This window comes from Schistocerca gregaria, chromosome 3 (assembly GCF_023897955.1).
Source record: "Schistocerca gregaria isolate iqSchGreg1 chromosome 3, iqSchGreg1.2, whole genome shotgun sequence".
Classification (NCBI taxonomy): Eukaryota; Metazoa; Arthropoda; class Insecta; order Orthoptera; family Acrididae; genus Schistocerca; species Schistocerca gregaria.
The window spans coordinates 606,782,573-606,805,617 of record NC_064922.1 but is presented as its reverse complement, the minus strand read 5'-3'; the positions used below and the strand labels follow the sequence as shown (position 1 = coordinate 606,805,617).

The 23,045-nt window shown below is 41.5% G+C and overlaps 1 protein-coding gene across 1 annotated transcript in view; it reads right to left on the bottom strand.

Moving 5' to 3' along the window:
- Positions 1-10,640: 10,640 nt before the first annotated feature.
- Positions 10,641-23,045, bottom strand: part of LOC126354652 (UDP-glucosyltransferase 2-like) — an 82,062-nt gene continuing 69,657 nt past the window's right edge. The window contains exon 7 of the mRNA XM_050004428.1: positions 10,641-14,856. Coding sequence (XP_049860385.1) covers positions 14,580-14,856 — 277 coding nt within the window. The 3' untranslated portion in view covers positions 10,641-14,579. The remainder of the gene's footprint in view (positions 14,857-23,045) is intronic.

Below are 23,045 nucleotides of genomic sequence, written 5' to 3'. Positions count from 1 at the left end.
TTCTCCTCCTAGTAACAGTTTTATAAATTGTTTGGGCGTGGCATTTTTACTTTGTGGAAGTTCTTCTTCAGTTTCGTGCATCAGCGTACTGTTTATTAGCAGTAGCGTGACTTTTACACATATTTTTTGCCATCGGTAGCTTGCCCAAGCAGTCTTCTCGTCAGGCCGTTTTTTGCTCGCTCCGCTGAGTCGGGGGCGCCCCGGGGTTTACGAGTGGCGAAAGTCGGTTGTCTGCTTGTCTGTCCGTGCACCCTTCTGATGTTCGGCGTCCCGCCGCTACAGGGCTCAGGCACTCTATGGTTCCGCTTGGCAGATATACCTCAGCCCATTTCAGCTACAAGGGCATCCTTTTTGTCTCGCTGTCCTCGTGTCTTGCTAATTACGTCCTTTTCTTTCTTGATACTTCTCGTGTTGCATCTTCTGGGTCGTTGCATCTCTTCCTTGCTGGAGTTTTTACAATGGTTCTTACAAAAAGTTTTACTTATAATCATCTAACATATATCTAGTACCTACTTGTTTTACGCCTTCTTAAAAAGCTTTACAAATTTCGGCGCTCTTTCCATGTTACAATTCTAAGATATTTGGAGTCTTAACGTCTACTCAAGAATCCTCAAATTCGTTTTTTATTTTTGTGTAGTGTCTTGGTGTATAGAATTTTAGTATTTCATGGCTGTTAGACTATCTATGCTTTATCCCTTCACCTTAATGTATGGTACTATTGGTGCTATAATTGAAACTACTTTCTTTTTTACCACCTTCCTCTCTCTTCACTCTTCCTTCTCCTGACGATCTTATCTGCAACATAATCTTAAAATATTTTGCTGATTATTTACCAGTAATAAAATTAATCTTCAAACTTGTACTGAAAGTGTTTAATACTTCCAGTCTTATCTCGTAAAATACCCTCTAATTCTCTTTTACTGTGTTCCAAAATACCTTGAATTTCTTGTAATTTTTCGTCGATTTCTTTACGGACTTCTAAAATGAGTAGAGGCGATTCCTTCTTTTGTGGATACCATTCTAATTCTTCATCCTCTTTATCTTGCATCATTCCTAATTGTTTGTTTATAAGTGGTATTTCTTCTAATTTTAGCTTTTGCTCAAAGATAAGTGTGATATTCCCAAATGTTACGCACCCTTTCCCCATATCTATTATCGCTCGCCTCTCATTTAAAAAATCTGCACCTATAATCAAATCTACAGGTAGTTTAGGTATGATCACAAAGTTGGCTTCGATCTTTTGACCTTGGCACGAATGAGTTAACCTTGTTTGTCTCGTAACTTCCGCAGTATTGTTCCTAATAGGACCTCTTACTTTAATCTTATGTGTTTTCAGAACCGGCAATTCCTCATTGGCATTACACTGCTTGAATAAATTTTCTGAGATCGCAGTCAGTTCACATCCGCTATCAATTACAATATTGACTGGGATATTCTTTACCATAGCCTTCACAATTGGTTGAATTTGAAAGGGTTAGTTCTGTTCTTCTTCTTCTTCTTCTTGCATCAACGAATCCTCCACTGAATCACACATGAGTCTTTTTAGGAATTTCCCTTGTGAATTCGAACTTTCTGTAGGATAAGCTTCGACTGCTACTTCTCTCTCTTTTATTTCCTCTTCTCTATTTCTTCCTTCATTTACGCTTTCTTCTACATCCTCTACTTTTTTCCTCATCCTCGTCTATCTTCTCCTTCTTCATCGCTACTTCCACATAATCACATATAAATGCTCTAATTATCGCTTCATAACTTCCTTCAATATATACGTTGGGTTGTGTGCCCACTCGTAACTTATTTTCAACTTCTGTCGACTCCGCATTATCCTCATTGAACTCGCTTTCCCTGGTTTCCATCTCAAATAGCTCTGCAATATTCATTACTTCGTCCTTTCCTCCTACATTCGTTGTGCATGCCTCTGGTAATTCATCTTCCTCGTCAGTATTCTCCCAATTAATTTCGTCCCAACACGATATTGTAATTTTCTTTTCTTTGTTTTCATCTGGTCCCTGCGGATTTGTTTCTTCCTTCTTCTCTTCTCGTGATAAGATTTTTACTTCTCTGTTCAAGTTGCTGCAATTGTCCTGGGTCGATTCATCATTCTCTTTGGCATGGGCACTTAACTGTCAATTCTAACGTTTGTCGGGGTTTGGTGGTGTTACCTCCACCTCTTCTATCGTTATTCGCTTTTCTTGTTCAGCTTGTTGATAGTGGTTTCTTTGTTGATAATTTGTCGGTCTATTGGTTCTCCAGTACCCGTTCCAGTTGTCGTTATTCCCTCTGTAATAGTTGTTGCCGTTCCTGGGTTGATTATAGTTATTGCCATATTCTCTTCTAAATCCATAACCGGTTCTTTGTTGAAATCTATTGTCGTTTCTTGGTGCGAAGTTATCACATGATTCGTAATTATTTTTTCTTCGTACTGTGTCTTGTGGATTCCACTGCTTTTTGCTTTCGTTTTCACGTGCGCTTCGCTTTTTCTTGCGTCATCTTCCGAAAATATGAACTCTAGTTCCCTTAGAACACCTTTAAATTCTTCGACGTCATTGCCTCCGCGACCTACTAATGATTGCTGTTATTTCAATGGTAGCTTCATCGCGCATAATTTAATCAACTCTCCGTCACTGTATGGTACATCTAAGCATTGATTTTTGTTTGCCATTACTTCGAAAAATTTCAGGGGGCTCTTCTCTCCTGAATTTTCAAAATATGGGTTCTGTAATAATCCGCACTTCACTCTGTTCTGTGCTTCGTTGGACCAATATCGTGAGAGAAACTTGTGTCTGAAATCTTCGTACGATCGGCATGTCGCTGCAATATTCTGCATGGTTTCTGCGACTGTTCCTGACATGTGTGCACATATAAAGTCTAATTTATGTACTAGCGTCCAGTGTTCTGGTACTCCTACTCGGAATTGATCAATAAAAGTTCGTGGATGTAGTGAGTTTTCTTCTCGAAAGTGTTGAAATTTTCTGACTGTGAGGAAATGATCGTTGTCGTATTTCGTCATAGTTCCGTATGAAATTCGCGATTCTTCGCCACTTTTGTTTATGATCATTTCTCCCCTCATTCTTCCCTGTTGTGGTAGATCCATTGGATATTGTCCACTGTAACTTTCGCGTACCCGCGGTGCAGGCTGTCTGATTTCACATATGCTACTTTTCGCCTGTGATTGGAATCGCAAATGCGTAATATCTTCGTTAATTGCTTGTTTTTCCGGTGCTGTTACAGATACGGATATGGCTGCAGATTCTGTGCTTGTTCGATCCTGTTCACTACGCTCTTCAATGGTTTGCAGCAACTCTGTTCGCAATTTCTGAAATTGTCGCTTCGTTTGCGCTTCTATTTTGACTATGCGGTTATCATATCTTTTCAGCGCTGCTTTTGTGATACGTTTGTGTAAAACACTGTTTTCAACAATTCCACGCGCTGTACCTGCTGCTTGTCTAGTAATTTCGTTTATCTGTTTCTTTAGTTTCTTGACTTCTCCCTGGGTGTTGTTACGTAATGTTTTGATCTCGTCCTGAGTGTCATTACGCAATGTTTGTACGTCCGCTTGTACCTTGTCAATGTCTGTTCTCAATTGATTGTGACCTGTTATTAAGTTTCCTATTACTTCTCGAGATTCTTTTGCCTCGTCTTCAATATGACTTAGGTGTAACTGAATTTTTTTGTTTTGTTCTTTAATCGCACGCATTTGCCTCGTGGTTTCTGCATTTTGTTTCGTCATTTCTGCATTCTGAATTTTAATTTGATTCGCAATTTCTTTACTTTGCCTTGTCATGGTTTCCGTCATTAATTGTAATAATTCTGCCAGATTGGTGTGTCCTATTGCGTTTGCTTCCGACGTCCTACGCTCTGTGTTTTCGCCCAAGTGTTGGTTCGCAACTGATTGCATTGAACTGTGCTGTGACACGTTTCTGCTCGCATTCCTTATACTCTGTGGTGAGGGAGCTCTGATTACTTGTACTATGGGTTCTACGTATTCAAGACGCAAGTTAGAATCCTCATCGACTGTCTCTCTACTCTCCTGCTCATCTGTCGTATGCTGACCTAGGTTTTCTGTGCCTTGGCGTACATTATCCTCGTTATGGTGCGTTATATGTCCTATTTCTCGCGATACTGCATCGTCTGTTGTACTGTCCTCTATTCTCTGTCCATTTTCATGCCGGGTCTCTACCTCAATTCGGTCAAGGTCTCGATCTGCCATTGCTAATCTTTCCGAATCCCTTGTTTTCTGTTTTAAAAGTAATTCACGCGCTCTACTTCGCGTCAACATGCGCTCATACGATCTCACACGTTTCACAAACTTTTTGTTCACACGACTTGAAAAACCATTCACATACTTGTTGGGTCAGAACCAACTTGTCAACGATGTATCCGCCACATGTGCGCTTGCATTGAAGACAAAACTTAATTCTGACAATATTAAAATTCATAACTTAATTATGCTAGTGTCTATGCCACACTCATTTCTAATTAATACTTTTACTGTCTATCGCTGCAGCTACTGTTATCGACTAACTTTAGAAAAAAAAATTCTACTACGGAAATTTTTAGTAGGTATTTTTCTGACCTAGTTAGGCATTTGGTCGACCTTCAATCATGGTATTTTACCATCCTGGCAGGATCGCCATTTTCTAAGCATTCATGGTGATGTCTGTTTGTTCTATATCGTGTCTCCCAACCACTTTCGCGCAACGACGCTCTGAGCGTGTTTTTTTTAGGGAATTGACTAGTTTGAACCTGGGACCTGTTGCTGGTAAGGAGACGCCAGACCACACATGACATGTAGAATTCAGACTAGTGATGATATAACCAAATATTAAATGATCTCAGTGTCATCTCCACTGCACTCCCAGTAAAAGAATCTTAACACTAACTAAATTTAGTGGAAGGGGTTCAAGGCTTTCCTATTTTTAGTTAGTTGGTAAAATAACGCCGAAAAAGCAGTTAAGTTTACCATTGGAAATTTTATTCTACTCACAAAACATCGTTTATAAATTGCACTGCTGATAAAAGGAAATGTTTTAATACAGGATGGTAAAAACCAACTGCGTTCAACAAAAATGTGAACGAATATTCCCTGAATGGGTTTCCAAGTTCTACAATGGATCGAAGGATGACCTATGCCATATCACATCTATAATCTAGGTTTAATTTAAGTTTCACAAAAGAGAAAACTATCAAAATGGTCTACAGTGAGCCTCAATTATCTTTAATTACTTATCTAACTTCTCATAAATTACAGTGGCTGATGTGGCCTCTCAATAACTATATAAAAGAAAAATCATCGCGCTTCAGATCTGTTCTTCAAGTGGCAAATGTGAACACCATGAGTTTTACTTAACGATCGACACTAGTATTACGCAAAAAGGGGGTGTAACAGATGAGACTTCTGCAGTTCTGAGTGAAGCCTTATGCGCTCAAAAATGCGGCATCGCGTGCGTTCATTACCTTGTCGGTGTTTAGGCAGCGTCAGGGCAGCGGCGGGCAGCACAGCTCCGCTCACCTCGCCATCTCGGAAGCAACTCCTTTAACTCCTCCTTACTACAGTTTACCGAAGTTGGTTTAAAAAAACTATCTGGCTGTGTTTTCATCTGACCAATCAGGGTCTCAATGTTAACCTTAAGCTCCGCTTACAAAAATTTTGTCTATCTAATGAGAAACGGTATACTTTTCGTGGTGGGGCAATGTTTTTAAAGTTTGAAACGTAACAGAGACGCGAAAAAGTGTCACGCTAAAACCTGCAGCTGGTGTGGTCGTTTTAGGGTTATCGTAAGATCTATACTGTTCTTCTAGAGGGCTCTATCTTTTAACATGGGCTGGGGCGTGGTCCTAAATTAACAGACACGCGAAAAAGTCCCACGCTAAAACATGCGGGTGGTAGTGGCCCTTTTTGTGTTAGCGTAAAATCTATGCTGTTTTTCTGGAGGGCTCTAGCTTTTAACATGGGCTGGGGGGTGGTCCTTGACGTAACAGAGACGCGAAAAACTCTCACACTAAAACGTGCGGCTGGTAGTCTTAGAGGTAGGCTGGCGACGTGGGTGTCCAGTCCGTCCCTTATCGTAGGGCCTTCTAGCTTAACACGGTTCTGCTCTCGGCTTCTGTTCCCGTTTCTCCCTTCGGAACTGCGTCGGTCTCACGGTGGGAAGGTACAATATGTATTTAGGCATTCTTGTGTTAGTCTGTGTTATTCCATTTGCTCACTCGTTACTCGTATTACTTTGGTTAATTTAATGTCACGATTTATTCCAAGCTATGTGACATTAAAGACGAAGGTAATGAGAAGTAGTAGAAATGGGAACAGTGAGGAACTTAACATCAGGATTGATGGTCACGAAGTCAATGAAGTTATGGAATTCTGCTACCTAGGCAGTAAAATAACCAATGACGGACGGAGCAAGGAGGACATCAAAAGCAGACTCGCTATGGTAAAAAAGGCATTTCTGGCCAAGAAAAGTCTACTAATATCAAATACCAGCCTTAATTTGAGGAAGAAATTTCTGAGGATGTACAACTGGAGTACAGCATTGTATGGTAGTGAAACATGGACTGTGGAAAACCGGAACAGAAGAGAATCGAAGCATTTGAGATGTGGTGCTATAGACGAATGTTGAAAATTAGATGGACCGATAAGGTAAGGAATCGGAGAGGAAAGGAATATGTGGAAAACACTGATAAGGAGAAGGGACAGGATGATAGGACATCTGTTAAGACATGAGGGTATGACTTCCATGGTACTAGAGGGAGCTGTAGAGGGAAAAAACTGTAGAGGAAGACAGAGATTGGAATACGTGAAGCAAATAATTGAGGACGTAGGTTGCAAGTGCGACTCTGAGATGAAGAGATTAGCACAGGAAAGGAATTCGTGATGGGCCGCATCAAACCAGTCAGTAGACTGATGACAAAAAAAAAGTGACACTACTGGATTTGCTTATAATGTCAGGGTTTTCATGGAAGGTGTTGGATTTGCCTGACACCTTACACTCTTACACATGTGCCTTCGTCTTCCTTTGTTGAACGATACCGGAAACAACCGTCCAGTCATCAGCTTCCTTTTATTTGCTTATAGTATATCATACGTGTCGTTTGATCCCAGCCAATGTAGACCAAAAACGGTCAAATGGAGGAAATGTTCTTGTAGTGGCAAATTTTTGTCTAGTGGTAGGTGGCATGTCCATGTAACACACACTAAAATTTCTGTCTGATGGGATGTGACCATGGGGTTCAGGGGAGGGTCGGATTTTTATCTGTATTTTTTATATTTTCCTTTTTTTTAATAACCGTTCGCCCTGGCCAAAATGTTTCTAACTATGGGTTAAACTACATTAAATTACAAAATTACCATTCATTTTTACTCTAGGAATAATATTTTCCGCATTGCAGGGATGGAAAAATCGGAGATTAATAAAAATATTATTTAAATAAGATAAAATTATGTTACTCGTTCAATCAAATGGGTTAAAAATAAATATTTAGGTGTGTACTTCATCCAAATGCAGTAGAGCCATACTAAGGAGTAAATTGTGCTATGGGGATTTGCCTGGAGAATAGTGGGTTGGGCGTAGGGATATTAAACACCCGTGAGGAAAGGCCGTCAGCCGGATTGTGGTCATGCACTTCCCTCCTTCATGTGTCTGTTAATCCCCATTCTTTTTACCCCTATACGTCACAAGAAGTAGCTGCAGGACCTTGCATAAAGTTATAACGACTTTCAACAGCTCGTCTCGTCATGGCGGCGCAGTGTGCAAACACGCCTCGGGGGCGCTTATTTTCCACAGAATATTTTAGCACAACATCGAATATAGATGTGAGCTAATAATAAAGCAAGAAACGCATGTGGGCACATTCTACGTAAATCTGAAATCTGTACACTTAGTTCCACATGTTTTTCCTCTGGGCCCTCTTCACGTGAAAACATAACCTCAACCAGCCCCCCCCCCCATCCACCAGGCTATTTTATTAATAAAAATAGTCATTTCTTATATTTTCTTTGCGTTATTGTTTGCTTTATTAAATTGAGGTACAAGGATTTTACGCAACAGGAAGCAAAAATACGTTAATCATTGGAACTAAAATACGGAACAAATTGTTTATCACATTTTCATTTATTCAAAAAATTTGAAATGAACAATATTTTCAGTTAGCAAAAAAGGGCTGCAAGAGCATCAACAATATAAATTACGAAGTTCAGTGACATAGATGAGCTTGCTTTTAGAAAGAAAGTTTCCCAAGATGTGGTGTAATAACAGAAACAGTCACTCGAAAAGTTTTGCTTACATTTAATTTTGGACAGTAGTTCGACTTCATAGACGCCAAATGAAAAGCCAGTCTCGCACAAGCGTGTTGTTGCAGTGAGGATATTCATCGCATTTTGGGTCATCCTTGATAAGAAGTACCCAAATCTCCAACAAAGACACTTCATTAAATAAAGTATCAGACATCAGATCAATAAGCTTTTTTACTCTTTTTCATTTACATCACATGGTCCAGAAGCATTTATGAATGGATTCTTAATTCAACTAAAAGTATCAAAATCGTTGCTGAAATAATTCTGAAATTAGATTTTTAAGGTTGTAAGTTTACGAAAAAGGCAGCCTTTTATCTCCATTGTAAGTATCGGATTATCAGTGTCCCCTAACAGCGATACTAGATTAGGCAACATATTTAGCATGCCACTTTCCAGTTGGTTTTGCCACTGCTCTAATTTAGTTAAGAACGCCCTCACTTTTTCATTCAAAGAATATTTAGTTTCTCAAAAACGTCAGTGAGATAAGCTCTTTTAAACAGGAAGTCTCCAGTGCTGAAACAATCTGCGAGAGAGCGACTTTTCTCCTTTAAGAGTCAGAATACCTCATTCCTCAGATTACAGCTTCCTTTTTAGTACATAAACCTTGAAAGCCATCAAGTATTGCTAAAAGAGAACAACTTACTGTGTTCACTTCCCATCTCCTCACATAGTACTTTGCAAAGCCTTCAATTTATAAATTTTGTCTTAATAGTATTTATCGTTTTCCTAAACTTTTGCAGCACTGCGTGAAGTGGTGTGGTAAGTTCCCTATCGGTCATTGCCCCCCAATGTACACTCACGTTCGGAAAAATAGAACACTGTCAATAACTAGAGATGGGACGTTCATATTCACAGTATATGCACATTAGTATGTTCTGCAGAAATGAATAGCATCTGAACCATGTCGACCTGCGGGTCCAAAGTCAACGTCGATATAGCATTGCAGCACCACTTACAGGTAAAATATGTATGCGGCTCTCTATGTCGGTATAAACCGAAGGTGATGGATCAGTTTCACTTGAGCAGAAGTGCAGGATGCCTCGCAGACGTATGCGAGAACCGTACCGTCAAATCAGTGAGTTTCAAACCGGGCGCATTATTGTGAGAGAATGTGATGCATCCATCCGGGACTCTGCTGCTCGTGTAGGATGAATTGTTTGGGCAGTGCAACGGGACAGTGCCAAATTTTTCACGGAAGGCCGTAGAACAGCACGAGATGGGTCAGGTCATGACACTCAGACCAACCCCCGAGTAGACTTACACCTCTGCGGAAATGTATTGCGAGACAGATCTACTACGTCCTCCTCGGCTCTGGCACAACAGTGGAACAGTGTAACACATCGTACAGTATAGGACGGCTATACCGCGGCACGCCATTCGTGTATTATATACGTCGATACCATCAGGCACGGAACAACTTATCAGGGTCCATGGCGGACCCTTGCCTATGGCCGGCCGGTCTGGCCCAATGGTTCTAGGTGCTTCAGTCTGGAACCGCGCGAGCGCTACGGTCGCAGGTTCGAATCCTACTTCGGGCATGGATGTGTGTGATGTCCTTAGATTAGTTAGGTTTAAGTAGTTCTAGGTTCTAGGGGACTGATGACCTCAGAAGTTAAGTCCCATATGCTCAGAGCCATTTTTTGAACCTTGCCTGCGAGGCAAGAGGTCACGTGTTGAAACGAGGTGACAAATGCTAATCGTTTCTGCAGAACATACTAATGTACTCGTACATATCTTGTGAACATGAAGGTCCTGTCTCTAGTCATTCAAGATGTTCTTTTTTTCTGAACGTGAGTGTATCAAGCATCGAGTCCATGCTAGATATGGAGTAACGACTTCAATTTTCGCATGCAGGATTGATCATGTCAGAAAAGCTTTGGGCTGTAGCGTTTTTCAGTGTCGGCTCACAGAAAAGCAATTGCTCTCGAACGTTAAACTCATCACCGAAACTAACATATGCAGTCATATAAGCATCTTTATGAATATGAGTCGCTTCGTCCACTTGCAATTCATTACAGTTGTTACGCAATTTATCGATTAACTGCTCGAGCAAATCGTCAGGAATGTCTAATGTTCTTCTATGTGGTGTGTCATTGAGGACTAGAATACTTTTCAACTGTTGAACAAATGAGTCCTGAAATAATATTGATAATATTAATCGCTGCTGGTAAAACCGTGTGTAGCTTTTTGCATCTTACTTCTGGTAAGAGGCTAAAAGAGTCTTATAATTCACATTCGTTATTTCAGCAAAGTTTTTTGGGTAGTTATTAAAACATGGACTGGGGGAAAACGAAAACAGTTGGGCTGAAAGTTGAGAAATGAGAAGGTTCTGCACAAAATCGGAGAGGAAAGGAATATGTGGAAAACACTGACAAGGAGAAGAGACAGAATGATGGAACACCTCTTACCACATCAGGGAATGACTAGAGGGAGCCGTGGAGAGCAAAAACTGTAGGGGAAGCAGACATGAAGAGGTTGGCACTGGAGAGGAATTCGTGGTCGGCTACATCAAACCAGTCAGAAGACCGACGACTCAAAAACAAGTAAAATAAATAAATAAAACATTTAGTTTCATGGTAGAATATTTAATTTCAAGATATACTTTAACTTGTTAGGCTTCATGCTATCAGCAGCTAAAATGATTAAACAAATTGCACACTGCAGACGATCTTCATAATTTACTGTAGTTTTTGTGAAGCCTAGCAATAAATACTAGTTATTTTCAACCCACCTTCTCGTCTTCACCTTTTGAGTATCTCCCACCCCTATGGCAGTATATGGGCCAGTGGTGTCTCCATGTCTGTTACCAACCAGGAACCACTTCATAACTTGGTCAAGTGTCCCTCGTGGAGACTGAAAGTCTGTAAGGAGGCGTCGAGATACAAGGGCTAAAGCTTTCCACTGCGCGATGCTTAAGGACACAGGCACTGTGCAGCCAACAACTGGCCATTCCGCTGACCACTACGTTGCCCAGCTCACCCGATCATTTGGAATAATGCTAAAAATATGACCGTGGTTTCATTGTTGCGACCCTGTCTGGCGTAACACGGACGTCGTGCGAAACTCAGTACAGATCAAGGACATCTTGTTTGTTCGAAGGAAACGATAAACATAATTGTTTGCCACTTATATGCATATATACCACGTCCCTTGTAAGACAAGGATTAGCCTTTCGCCCATACTGTTCAGTCTGTACATCGAGGAAGCAATGATGGAAATAAAATAAAAGTTCAGGAGTGGAATTAAAATTCAAGTTGAAGGGATATCAATGATACGATTCGCTGATGACATTGCTATCCTGAGTGAAAGTGAAGAGAATTACATGATCTTCTGAACGGAAGGAACAGTCTAACGAGTACACAGTAAGTATTGAGAGTACATCGAAGAAAGACGGAGGTAATGAGAAGTAGTAGAAATGAGAACAGTATGAAACTTAACATCAGGATTGACGGTCAAGAAGTAGACTAAGATAAGGAATTCTGCTACCTAGGCAGTAAAATAGCCAATTACGGACGGGGCAAGGAGGACATCAACGGCAGACTAGCTATGGCAGAAAAGCCAGTCCTGGTTAGGAGAAGTCCACCAATATCAAATATCGGCCTTAATTTGAGGAAGAAATTTCTGGGAATGTACGTCTAGAGTACAGCTTTATATGGTAGTGAAACATGGACTGCGGGAAAACCAGAACAGAAGATAAGCGAAGCATTTCAGATGTGGTACTACAGGCGAATGTTGAAAATTAGGTGGACTGATAAGATAAGAAATGAGGACGTTCTACGCAGAATTGCAGAAGAAAGGGATGTGTGGAAACACTGATAAGGAGAAGCGACAGGATGACAGAACATCTGTTAAGACATGAGGGAATAACTTCTGTGGTACTAGAGGGAGCCGTAGAGGGCAAACTCTATATAGGAAGACAGAGATTGGAATACATCTAGCAAATAATTGAGGGCGAAGGTTCCAAGTGCTACTATGGGATGAAGAGGTTGGCACAGGAGAGGAAGTCGTGGCGGGCCACATCAGACCAGTCTGATGACAAAAAAAAGTGAACTTCTATATAAAACATGTTCCCATAAATAACGGCTGGTAAGTGTTTAATATGGAAGTGTAGTATTTTCAGTGATTGGGTTAAAAATGTGACACGTAGCTACTGTCTGCTGTCTTCAGTGTACTGTAAATCTGTGTAACCTTGTTGTAATCACTTAGTGGTGAATTAATGAAGGGACAGAAAGTCACTGCACTTCTCTCTCCATTAACTGTGTTACTGCATAAATATTTTCCAACGAGGAACTGCTGGCGCTTGTAGAGTGGGCTGCACTTAGCGGAGCCACTTACCATATATCCACAGAATATCTTGCATGTTATGTGTGAAAACGCCTGATGGGATAGTACTGATATTGTTCAAATCTAGACCGGCATTCTGCTCTAATGCGTTGCCTAACTTGTTAAAACACCTACGTGACCTGCTTCTGTTTCAGAGAGAGAGCCAATTTCATTCCCTGTGCCGCCTCATATGATGGAAGAATGAAGCTGAGATGATGCATTTGATACTCCTCTTATAAAATATATTCCAGCCATTGGCGGTACATACACTGAAATCAACATTGTCGAATACATATTGGCAACATGTTATACTTGGGGCAGGCTCTTCGGTGTGCACATAACATTGCAGTTATCAACTGCAAATAAGTATCAACTTCTGTCAGTCGAACTATTTTATCTGCTCACGTAACAAAACTGGACAAGAAACCCTGCGCCAGTATTGTTCGTCTGCAAGCTGAACATCGAGCAGCACACTTGGTGGGGGGCACAGTTGCCTTTCCTGGAAGAATGGTACAGCTGCCGTAGTGTTATTAGTTACTCATACCTGTATTCCATTTCACTTCCTGTGACGTAGTGGAGCAGAGAGTGTAGGGACTTTCCTGATTGGTCTTCAGTTTTTCGGCCTCAGAGAGCGCCAGTAAGCTCAGTCACTTACTGCTGTGGTGAGTTAACAACACTAGAGCATCGCTATTGCCACCAGGAGTTACGGACGACAAAAGAAGGAATATAAAAGAAATATGACTTGAATTATATGGGCAGAGACATTTTAGACTACTCCAGTGATAATAAGGGTAGTAGTACGGGGTACTTGAATAGAAGAGGAGCTAATGAGATTTGGTCCATGCAGTGACAACATACAGGATGACACAAAATCCGCTATCATTTGAAAACGCATTATTTCACGGAAAAATTTAAGTAGAGATGGAAACTTGACACACGTGCCTGAAATGGCATGGGGTTTTATTGAAAGCAAACACGAGTGCAAAATTCGACTTTAACCAAAAACACGCCATTGACAACGCTTGAGCGTTTGAGGTATGCAGACGTGTTGCAGAATCGCATCATTCCTATTCTGGCTGATAAAGAGCTGCTGGAGGGTATGACTTTTATGCAGTATGGCGCACCATCCATACTGTTATATGTATGAAAGATCTCTTGCACACATTGTTTGGTGATCATCACGTGCTATGCCACACTTCCATCAAGTTTGGCCTCCAATGTCCCCAGGCCACATTCCGAGTGATTAATTATTGTTCATTTACCTGAAGTCGTAAGTACAATACATCACGATCACCCGACCTCATTAGGGATGTTAAAAGACATCCGACACCAATTTATCACCATATCTACTGACATACTGTACAGTGCGCTTCACAACATAGTCCCTAGACGGCAGATATTGTTGATGAATGACAGCCAACATGCTGAGCATTCGTTATATAGAACATTGTGTTTGCTATAAAGCAGTTTTTTACGCTAATTATTGCCTTTGTATCATATGAAGTCCTATCTACTGCTCATTTTATTCCTTTTTTGTTTCAATAAATCCGCATGAAATTTAAAGAATATGTGTCAATTCTTAGCTCCCTGTGTACATTATTACGTCAAGTACTGAATTTTCAAATGTTAACAGACTTTTGAGACACCCTGTATCGACATGGTACGCAAGACATTGATTTAGGCTATCCTAACCGAATATGTAATCACATGATTCACATGTCTGCCAACACACACGTTTCAGTCATTCAAAACTATAGCGATATACTTCGTACAGCAGCACACAACGAGTTAGTTTTGTAGCAAACCTGTTTATAACTGTGTGTAATTAAGATCTTCATTATGAACTCTTATTGGTCCTGATGAAGTATCATCAATGGTTTCTCGATTTAGACAGTCGCTCGTTGAACCAGTTTGCACAGAACAAATGCACAGAAAATACAGACAGAGGTATGACACGTTGCAAGTCTCACTGTTTCTTCAGTTTGCTGGGTCGAATGAGCCACGAGAAGAGCCACTGAGTCAGCTTGTAGAGGACAAACGCCGCGACGGCCGCCACAGCCAGTATGAAGGCTATGACGTCGAGCAGCAGCAGCTGCCACCAGTGCAGGTCGAGGGCTGCGCTGCGCAGGTGGGGAGCCCCCTGGTGGCGGATCACGTACTCCACCCACCACACCGCCCTCTCCAGGGACGTGCTCTGGTGCTCCCGGTAGATGGCTGAGAAGCGCTTCATGTTCTCCTGGTAGCTGCAACAGAGAAAGGTAATTGCATTTGGACAAATCATATAGCAGTGATTGTGTCAAACAGAACCTTGTAAGAGTGAGCTGCATAGAATATTTTATCAGATAAGAATCACTGAATGCTTCTAAAGACTGAATGTACGTTTTCTTTTCAAATAATGTCTGCCTATGTCAGTAACACATTAATGATATCAACACACCATTTGGAGCGTAGGATCAGTGAAATTAGACATATATAATAGTTTACACACAGCAGAAACGCAAAATATCAGAAATTTTAGGGGCTTTTGGCAGGTATCTGCATGCAGTCACACATGGGAGGGTTTCTTGACGGCATCAATTTCAGGATATTGAGCAGGAATTGACTAGCCATACATTTACTTTAAGAATAATCAACTCTACCTCTGACACTAAAACACAAAAGCCAGTTTATTTAGCACCCTTCCATTTTATTGCACTTTTGGATAATCTGCACACACACACAAAAAATCTGAATGCTGTGGGGCGGCATTTAATGATATTCATGGAGGCATTTGTTATTGTATTGTACAGTTCAACAGTGCCCTTTCGGTACATGTAATTCTTGTCACGTCTGTGGTAAATAATTATGAACTGAGTCATAAAGAACTGCCCCACAAACTCAGTGAACACTAATAGGTAATAACAATTTTCATTTGGATAACACTTCTTTATCGTTGCACAGAATGACGTGCACTAATTTGAAGGTTCCGCATTTAAAATATTTCCTGGAGAAATCAATATACAGGGCGTAAATTTTAAGTTCACAAATCAGAATAACTCGACAATTAAGCTTCACACGAAAAAATGATTAGAATCAAAAGTTGATTATTTTCGAGGGGGACATCTGTTGGTGTTAAAATTAGCCCGCCACCCCAGCCCCCTGGGAACCCCCAATGTCTATGACAGAATCAAATTCTACATAAGAAACTACGTACATTTTGTCTTAAACATTTGTTTTGATTCTTGGTAGTTGGCACTGTAATTCAAGAAAATCCGTTTTCTCATTTTTGCGCGGAAAATGTTCATGGATAAATAAAAAATACATATTTACTTCGTAAATTTTGTTTCGCTAAAGCTGAGAGAGAGGAATTACAGTTTTACAAATGTTGACACAAAAATTAATTTTGTCGCAAGATTGGGGTAGGTTTTGTTTTTTTCGTGGTCATGAGGCCACACAACTTTTAATTTCAAACAAATTATCTGACTAGCTAACTAACTAACCAAAGATCCTACTTACTAACGAGTGAACTCAATAACTAAAAAACTAACTAACTCACGAACCAAATTTTTTATTAGATTCGGAGTAATCAGTTTTGTTTGTTGAGAAGTCTCACAACTGTTGTGCTTGTTTAATTTGAGTCGTTTTGTTTCAGGTGGAAAAACGTAGAAAACAACATTCATGAATTTATTGACTTAAGTCACATTGTTTACACTTTTATTTTATTTCGGAATATCGCGGATGTTACGTCGTTTAGATTTTTAGAATCATGTAGGATAATCGATATCCCACTCAGCCCTGATCAATAATCGATGCTCCTATCCAGACCTTGCTGATAAGAGCCGCCGATAGGTAGCGCGGGGGCGAGAAATTCGCCCTTTCACGCAGTAAGACTGGGCTTTAGAAATTAGAAGTATTAATGTAATAAACGCATAGCATCTTTTACCCATTTGAGCACTGAGACAGCAATACATCGTTTATAACGATTGTCTTTTGGGCGACTTATGTCTGATTACCATGTGTGACTGAGTTCGCGGCTTTTGCTCGCTATCAGTCGCGTCTGACGCGGAGTTACTATTGCTAGGCGTAATTACTCCGAGCGGGCCGCTTCTCACTCACAGAAATTCTAACCCTGTATCATGTATCCATACATCAGGAAATACATGGCAATGACTCCCAAAACCGTCTAACGTTTTGTCACTGGGCAGTTCAGCGGATGCAAAACAAACCAAAACATTTTTGCTAGAGTACTTTTCTCCCATGAGGCAACATTAACAAACTACAGGGAAGCGAGTTGCCGTAACATGCATTACTGGAGTGAACAGAATCCACACAGGATTCCAAAAGACAACCATCAGCGACCTTGGTCAGTTATTGTTTGGCGGGGTATAATTGGCTATATACTGATCGGTCAATATTTTATTGACGGTAATTTGAACGGCAACAAATATCGAAACGTACTTGAAAATGAACTACCAGATCTACTTGAAGACGTGAACATCGAACTTCGACAAAACATTTGGTTTCAACATGATGGTTGTCCAGCGCATTATTCATTAGTGGCGCACGATGTACTAAATCGACTTTACCGTGGTCGCTGTACCGGCAGGGCAGGTCCTCTGAATTGGCCAGCCAGATCGCCTGACCTTACCTCGCCAGATTTTTTCTGATGGGGTTATCTAAAAGATATCGTTTATCAGGAAAAGCCTACCACTCTCGAAAACATGATGCAAAGAATAAAAGATGTTTGCGCTGGAACATTTTATTTCATAAAACGGTGAGATGCAAGGGATTTACGGACAAAAAGCAGGCCGAAAGTGAGAGGCGAGGGCCTCACTGGCAACAAGCATCCCAAAATTCATCTACTTGCAAGTATTTGCAAATAATCAACAATAAAACGAAACCAATCGTTCCTTTTCAGGGCTGACAAAACTTAAACGGGAATACACTCACCTTTAGTTAGCGAGTGAGTTAGTCTTTTCCTGAGTTAGTCTTTTACTTTGTTTATTCTGTGAGTTAATGAGTTCACTGGTTAGTAAGTAGAATGTTTGGTTAGTTAGATAGTCAGATGATTTGTTTGATAATTAAAAGTTGTGTGGCGTCATGACCATGAACCAAACAAAACGTATCCGAATCTGTGGGAAAAATTAATATTTCGGTCAACATTTGTAAAACTCTAATTCTTCTCTTTCAAACCCCACCCTATGGGGAGAGTTTTAGTAGTTTTAGCGAATCATAATTTACGAAGTAAATAAGTATTTTTTTATTATCTGTAACCATTTTCCACGCAAAAATGAGAATATGAATTTTCTTGAATTACAACGCCAACTACCAAGAATCAAAACAACTGTTTAAGATTAAATGTACGTAATTTTTTATGTAGAATCCGATTCTGCAATAAAAAATGCTGCTTCCCATTTGAAATTTTAAAGTTGCCTTCCGCCCCATCCCCAGGGGGCCGGGGTGGCGGACTAATTTTAGCACCAACAGATGTCCTCCTCGAAAATAATCAACTTTTGATCCTACTCATTTTTTCGTGTGAAGCTTAATTTTCGATTTTGTCAACTTAAAATTCATAGCTTGTATACAAAGCCGAACCCAGATTTTCAAATCAAGGTCGAAAGACTTCGTTCTGCTTCAGTCCATCTATCCTGTACATGTATTCCTCACAGTCGGCTATAACTTAGCATTGTCATGTGTTATTCCTTGTGTATACTATCGTATCTATTTATTGTTGTCATATCATCGTCTTTGGTTTCTGAACTTGCATATCGCCCCCCTCCATATTATGTTATGGTTGGTTTCATGATGAAGTAACTCTGACACTTTAACCCAGGGAACCTAATGAATTACATTAAATTTTACTTCTGTAATAGTAAAATACTAATCACTGAAATCAGTCACTTGTACTGATATTCCGTCTATATGTTTTGGAGATTGTACCCTAATTAATTTAGTGGAATAAACTGGACATAGATGATGCTCATTTGACTTTTGTGAATAATCTATGACACTGGCAAACACTATGCAAGTTCTTAGATTGGATATATAAGCAATAACATAATTTTTTTCAGCGGTGAGATGCTGGTTTTCGAATCATACTTGCATTAGATACACTTCCTAAAGTCCAGACTACGCAAGGATTCTATATCAGCAGCTTACAAGGACAAACAAAAGAAGTAACACTGCCTACAGTGATGAATTTTATATGATACTTTTAATTTTATTTCATAAAAATTCTTTTATTGATTATCGTCTCCATCTAAGTTGCCTACCTTAACAAGAAATTCACATTATACGTTAGAATTTAAATTTGTGCTTTTTTCAGGAAGTGCTTCATGTGTCATCATCGGATGTGGATGCAAAATCACACTCCATCTCTGCAGTGAGCTACACTTTCGAAGATCTCAGATCATCTCATAAATCTCGACAGTACGGTACAATTCGTTGCTCCAGTTCTAATAGCTTCTCAGTGGGGCTAGTCTACACTTTTAAGACTTACGTGGCCGGAATGGTCCAATGGTGGGGTGATTGCAGAGACCACGGTGGAGGCCCTCCTCAGTGTATACATCTTGGATCGCATTTTTGGATTAGATGGCGTCTTAATCCAGCAACAAGAAGTGTCAAACCACATTATGCGTCTATCATATTTCCAGACTATGGACAATTGGTAAAATATGAGCAAAATTAGTTGGGGAACTAATGGAATAGTTGACGTTTCAAGTATGTTTCTCCTTAGTAAGACAATAATTCGCCTGCTAGTCTGTGGCAGCTGGCAGCCACATATTTGCAATATCTCACACACAGCTTATTTGTGGGCTCATCTTTAGTGGGACGTGTTTGCTTCTATTATCACGTCTTTGCACTTGTATCAATTTTGCTCTTAATGTATGTACGTAAACGATTTCATTTTTCTGTGATTTCCTCTTAAGAAATTCAGGCAAACACTGGGATCGTTTCTCATAAAAATCATGGGCAGTTTCTTTATCACCTTCTGTTCTAATGAAACTAGTGTTCCATATGGAATAAGATGCCGCATAGCAAATGAAAATCTAAACCTAGAATATTCATAGCAGTATTAGGTGGCTTTTCCTGACATAAATCTGTTACTAACATATACACTCCTGGAAATTGAAATAAGAACACCGTGAATTCATTGTCCCAGGAAGGGGAAACTTTATTGGCACATTCCTGGGGTCAGATACATCACATGATCCCACTGACAGAACCACAGGCACATAGACACAGGCAACAGAGCATGCACAATGTCGGCACTAGTACAGTGTATATCCACCTTTCGCAGCAATGCAGGCTGCTATTCTCCCATGGAGACGATCGTAGAGATGCTGGATGTAGTCCTGTGGAACGGCTTGCCATGCTATTTCCACCTGGCGCCTCAGTTGGACCAGCGTTCGTGCTGGACGTGCAGACCACGTGAGACGACGCTTCATCCAGTTCCAAACATGCTCAATGGTGGACAGATCCGGAGATCAGTGGCCAGGGTAGTTGACTTACACCTTCTAGAGCACGTTGGGTGGCACGGGATACCTGCGGACGTGCATTGTCCTGTTGGAACAGCAAGTTCCCTTGCCGGTCTAGGAATGGTAGAACGATGGGTTCGATGACGGTTTGGATGTACCGTGCACTATTCAGTGTCCCCTCGACGATCACCAGAGGTGTACGGCCAGTGTAGGAGATCGCTCCCCACACCATGAGCCGGGTGTTGGCCCTGTGTGCCTCGGTCGTATGCAGTCCTGATTGTGGTGCTCACCTGCACGGCGCCAAACACGCATACGACCATCATTGGCACCAAGGCAGAAGCGACTCTCATCGCTGAAGACGAAACGTCTCCATTCGTCCCTCCATTCACGCCTGTTGCGACACCACTGGAGGCGGGCTGCACGATGTTGGGGAGTGAGCGGAAGACGGCCTAACGGTGTGCGGGACCGTAGCCCAGCTTCATGGAGACGGTTGCGAATGGTCCTCACCGATACCCCAGGAGCAACAGTGTCCGTAATTTGCTGGGAAGTGGCGGTGCGGTCCCCTACGGCACTGCGTAGGATCCTACGGTCTTGGCGTGCATCCGTGCGTCACTGCGGTCCGGTCCCAGGTCGACGGGCACGTGCACCTTCCGCCGACCACTGGCGACAACATCGATGTACTGTGGAGACCTCACGCCCCACGTGTTGAGCAATTCGGCGGTACGTCCACCCGGCCTCCCGCATGCCCACTATACGCCCTCGCTCAAAGTCCGTCAACTGCACATACGGTTCACGTCCACGCTGTCGCGACATGCTACCAGTGTTAAAGACTGCGATGGAGCTCCGTATGCCACTGCAAACTGGCTGACACTGACGGCGGCGGTGTACAAATGCTGCGCAGCTAACGCCATTCGACGGCCAACACCGCGGTTCCTGGTGTGTCCGCTGTGCCGTGCGTGTGCTCATTGCTTGTACAGCCCTCTCGCAGTGTCTGGAGGAAGTATGGTGGGTCTGAAACACCGGTGTCAATGTGCTCTTTTTTCCATTTCCAGGAGTGTATGTATAGGAGAATAAGTGCTGCTATTTATTGGTGACAGGACAGCGTAGTGAACAACAACACATCAGAATTTGTGTTATTTGCAGACTAACAATTATATCCATCATATGTATTTAGGTTGATTAATTTCCCCAAGAATATATGCTAAGAGCAATTCATTAATGCCTATTTTCGTCAGGAGATAAAGTCTGGACGCTTGGACACAAAACGGCAAGTCTATACCGTCAGCAGCAGACCAGATGGTGGTGCAATACGATAGTGCAGAAACATCAGGTCATAATGTTTATGAGAAAAATGTTTGGCACAGAAGAAAACAACATATGGATCTGCATACATTTTAAGTTACAACATATAAAAATCCGCACTAATACATAACACACTGATGATAGTATCCATCACTTCTACTTCTCTGGAGCTACTAAATCCGCAAAAATATTAACTACATTTTTCATCATTAAAATTATATGCAATTTTGATATAAACTGCATTGTCATAAGCAGGGTTTTGAATAGAAAATGCGAAATAACACGAAGGCCATAACCAGAGTCTACCCTTGCTGCCCTTGTGTTCCCATTATATAATCTACATGTCGGAGGTTGAAAGATTGCGGATATTGCTGCTGTCATGTTGACTTAAAAATTTGATTCCACATCGGCTACTCACCCGAGTTCCAAGAAGTTAGAGAATGTGACGGATTAAGATTTAATAGTAACAGTTTATGAGTGCAATGGCTGGATCTCAATTTGTAAAACTATGGTAGGCAAATGTAGGTTATCAATAGTAAGTGTAGACTACGGTAGATTTCACACTAGGCTTGTGTGCAGTTAAGGCCCTACCTACCTGTAAGTTATATGTGTTGCGTGCATATCGGACATTACCTCATTTCGACCGCACTCTTAACGTATACGTTCGGTGAGTTTTTAAAACTCCCTGGCAGATTAAAACTGTGTGCGGGACCGAGACTAGAACTCGGGATCTTTGCCTTTCGCGGGCAAGTGCTCTATCAACTGAACTACCCAAGCACTACTCACGCCCCGTCCTCACAGCCTTACTTCTGCCAGTACCTCGTCTCCTACCTTCCAAACTTTACAGAAGCTCTTCTGCGAACCTTGCACAACTGGTGGGTTTTTAGATTCCCCTGAAAAATCGGAAGTGGTAATCAGTCAAGAGACCGAGTAGGAACACACACAGAGGTGACAAAAGTCATGGTATGCCTCCTAATTTCGTGTCTGACCTTCTTTTCCCGGCGTAGTACAGCAACAGAATAGAGTCAGCAAGGCGTTGTAGGTCCTCTTCATAAATACTAGACAATGCTGCTGTATAGTAGTTCCTAATTGCGAAAGTGTTGCCGGTGCAGGGTTTAGTACACGAAATGACCTCTCCATTACGTTCCGTAAATGTTCGACGGGATTCATGTAGGACGATCTGGGAGGCCGGGTCATTCGCTCGACCTGTCTAGAATGTGGTTCGAACCTGTCGTAAACAATTGTGGCCTAGTGACAAGGTGTATTGCCATCCATAAGGATTCCGTCGTTGTTTGGGAACATGAAGTCGACGAATGGCTGCAAATAGCCTCCAAGTAGAGAACATAACGATTTCCAGTCAATAATCGGTTCATTTTGACCAGAGGACCCATTCCATGTAAACATAGCCCACACCATTTCAGAGCCACCAGCAAGTTGCACAGTGCATTGTTGACAACTTGGATCTTCAGCTTAGTAGGGTCCGCGCTACACTCCAACCCTATCATCAGCTTTTCCCAACGGAAATCGGGACTCATCAGACCAGACCACGGTTTTCCAGACCTGTAGCCCCACCCAATAGCGTCACGAGGGCAGGAGGGGCGCTGCAGGTGACACCGTGCTGTTAACTCCGACACTCGTGTTGGTCGTCTAATGCCATAGCCTATTAACGCCAA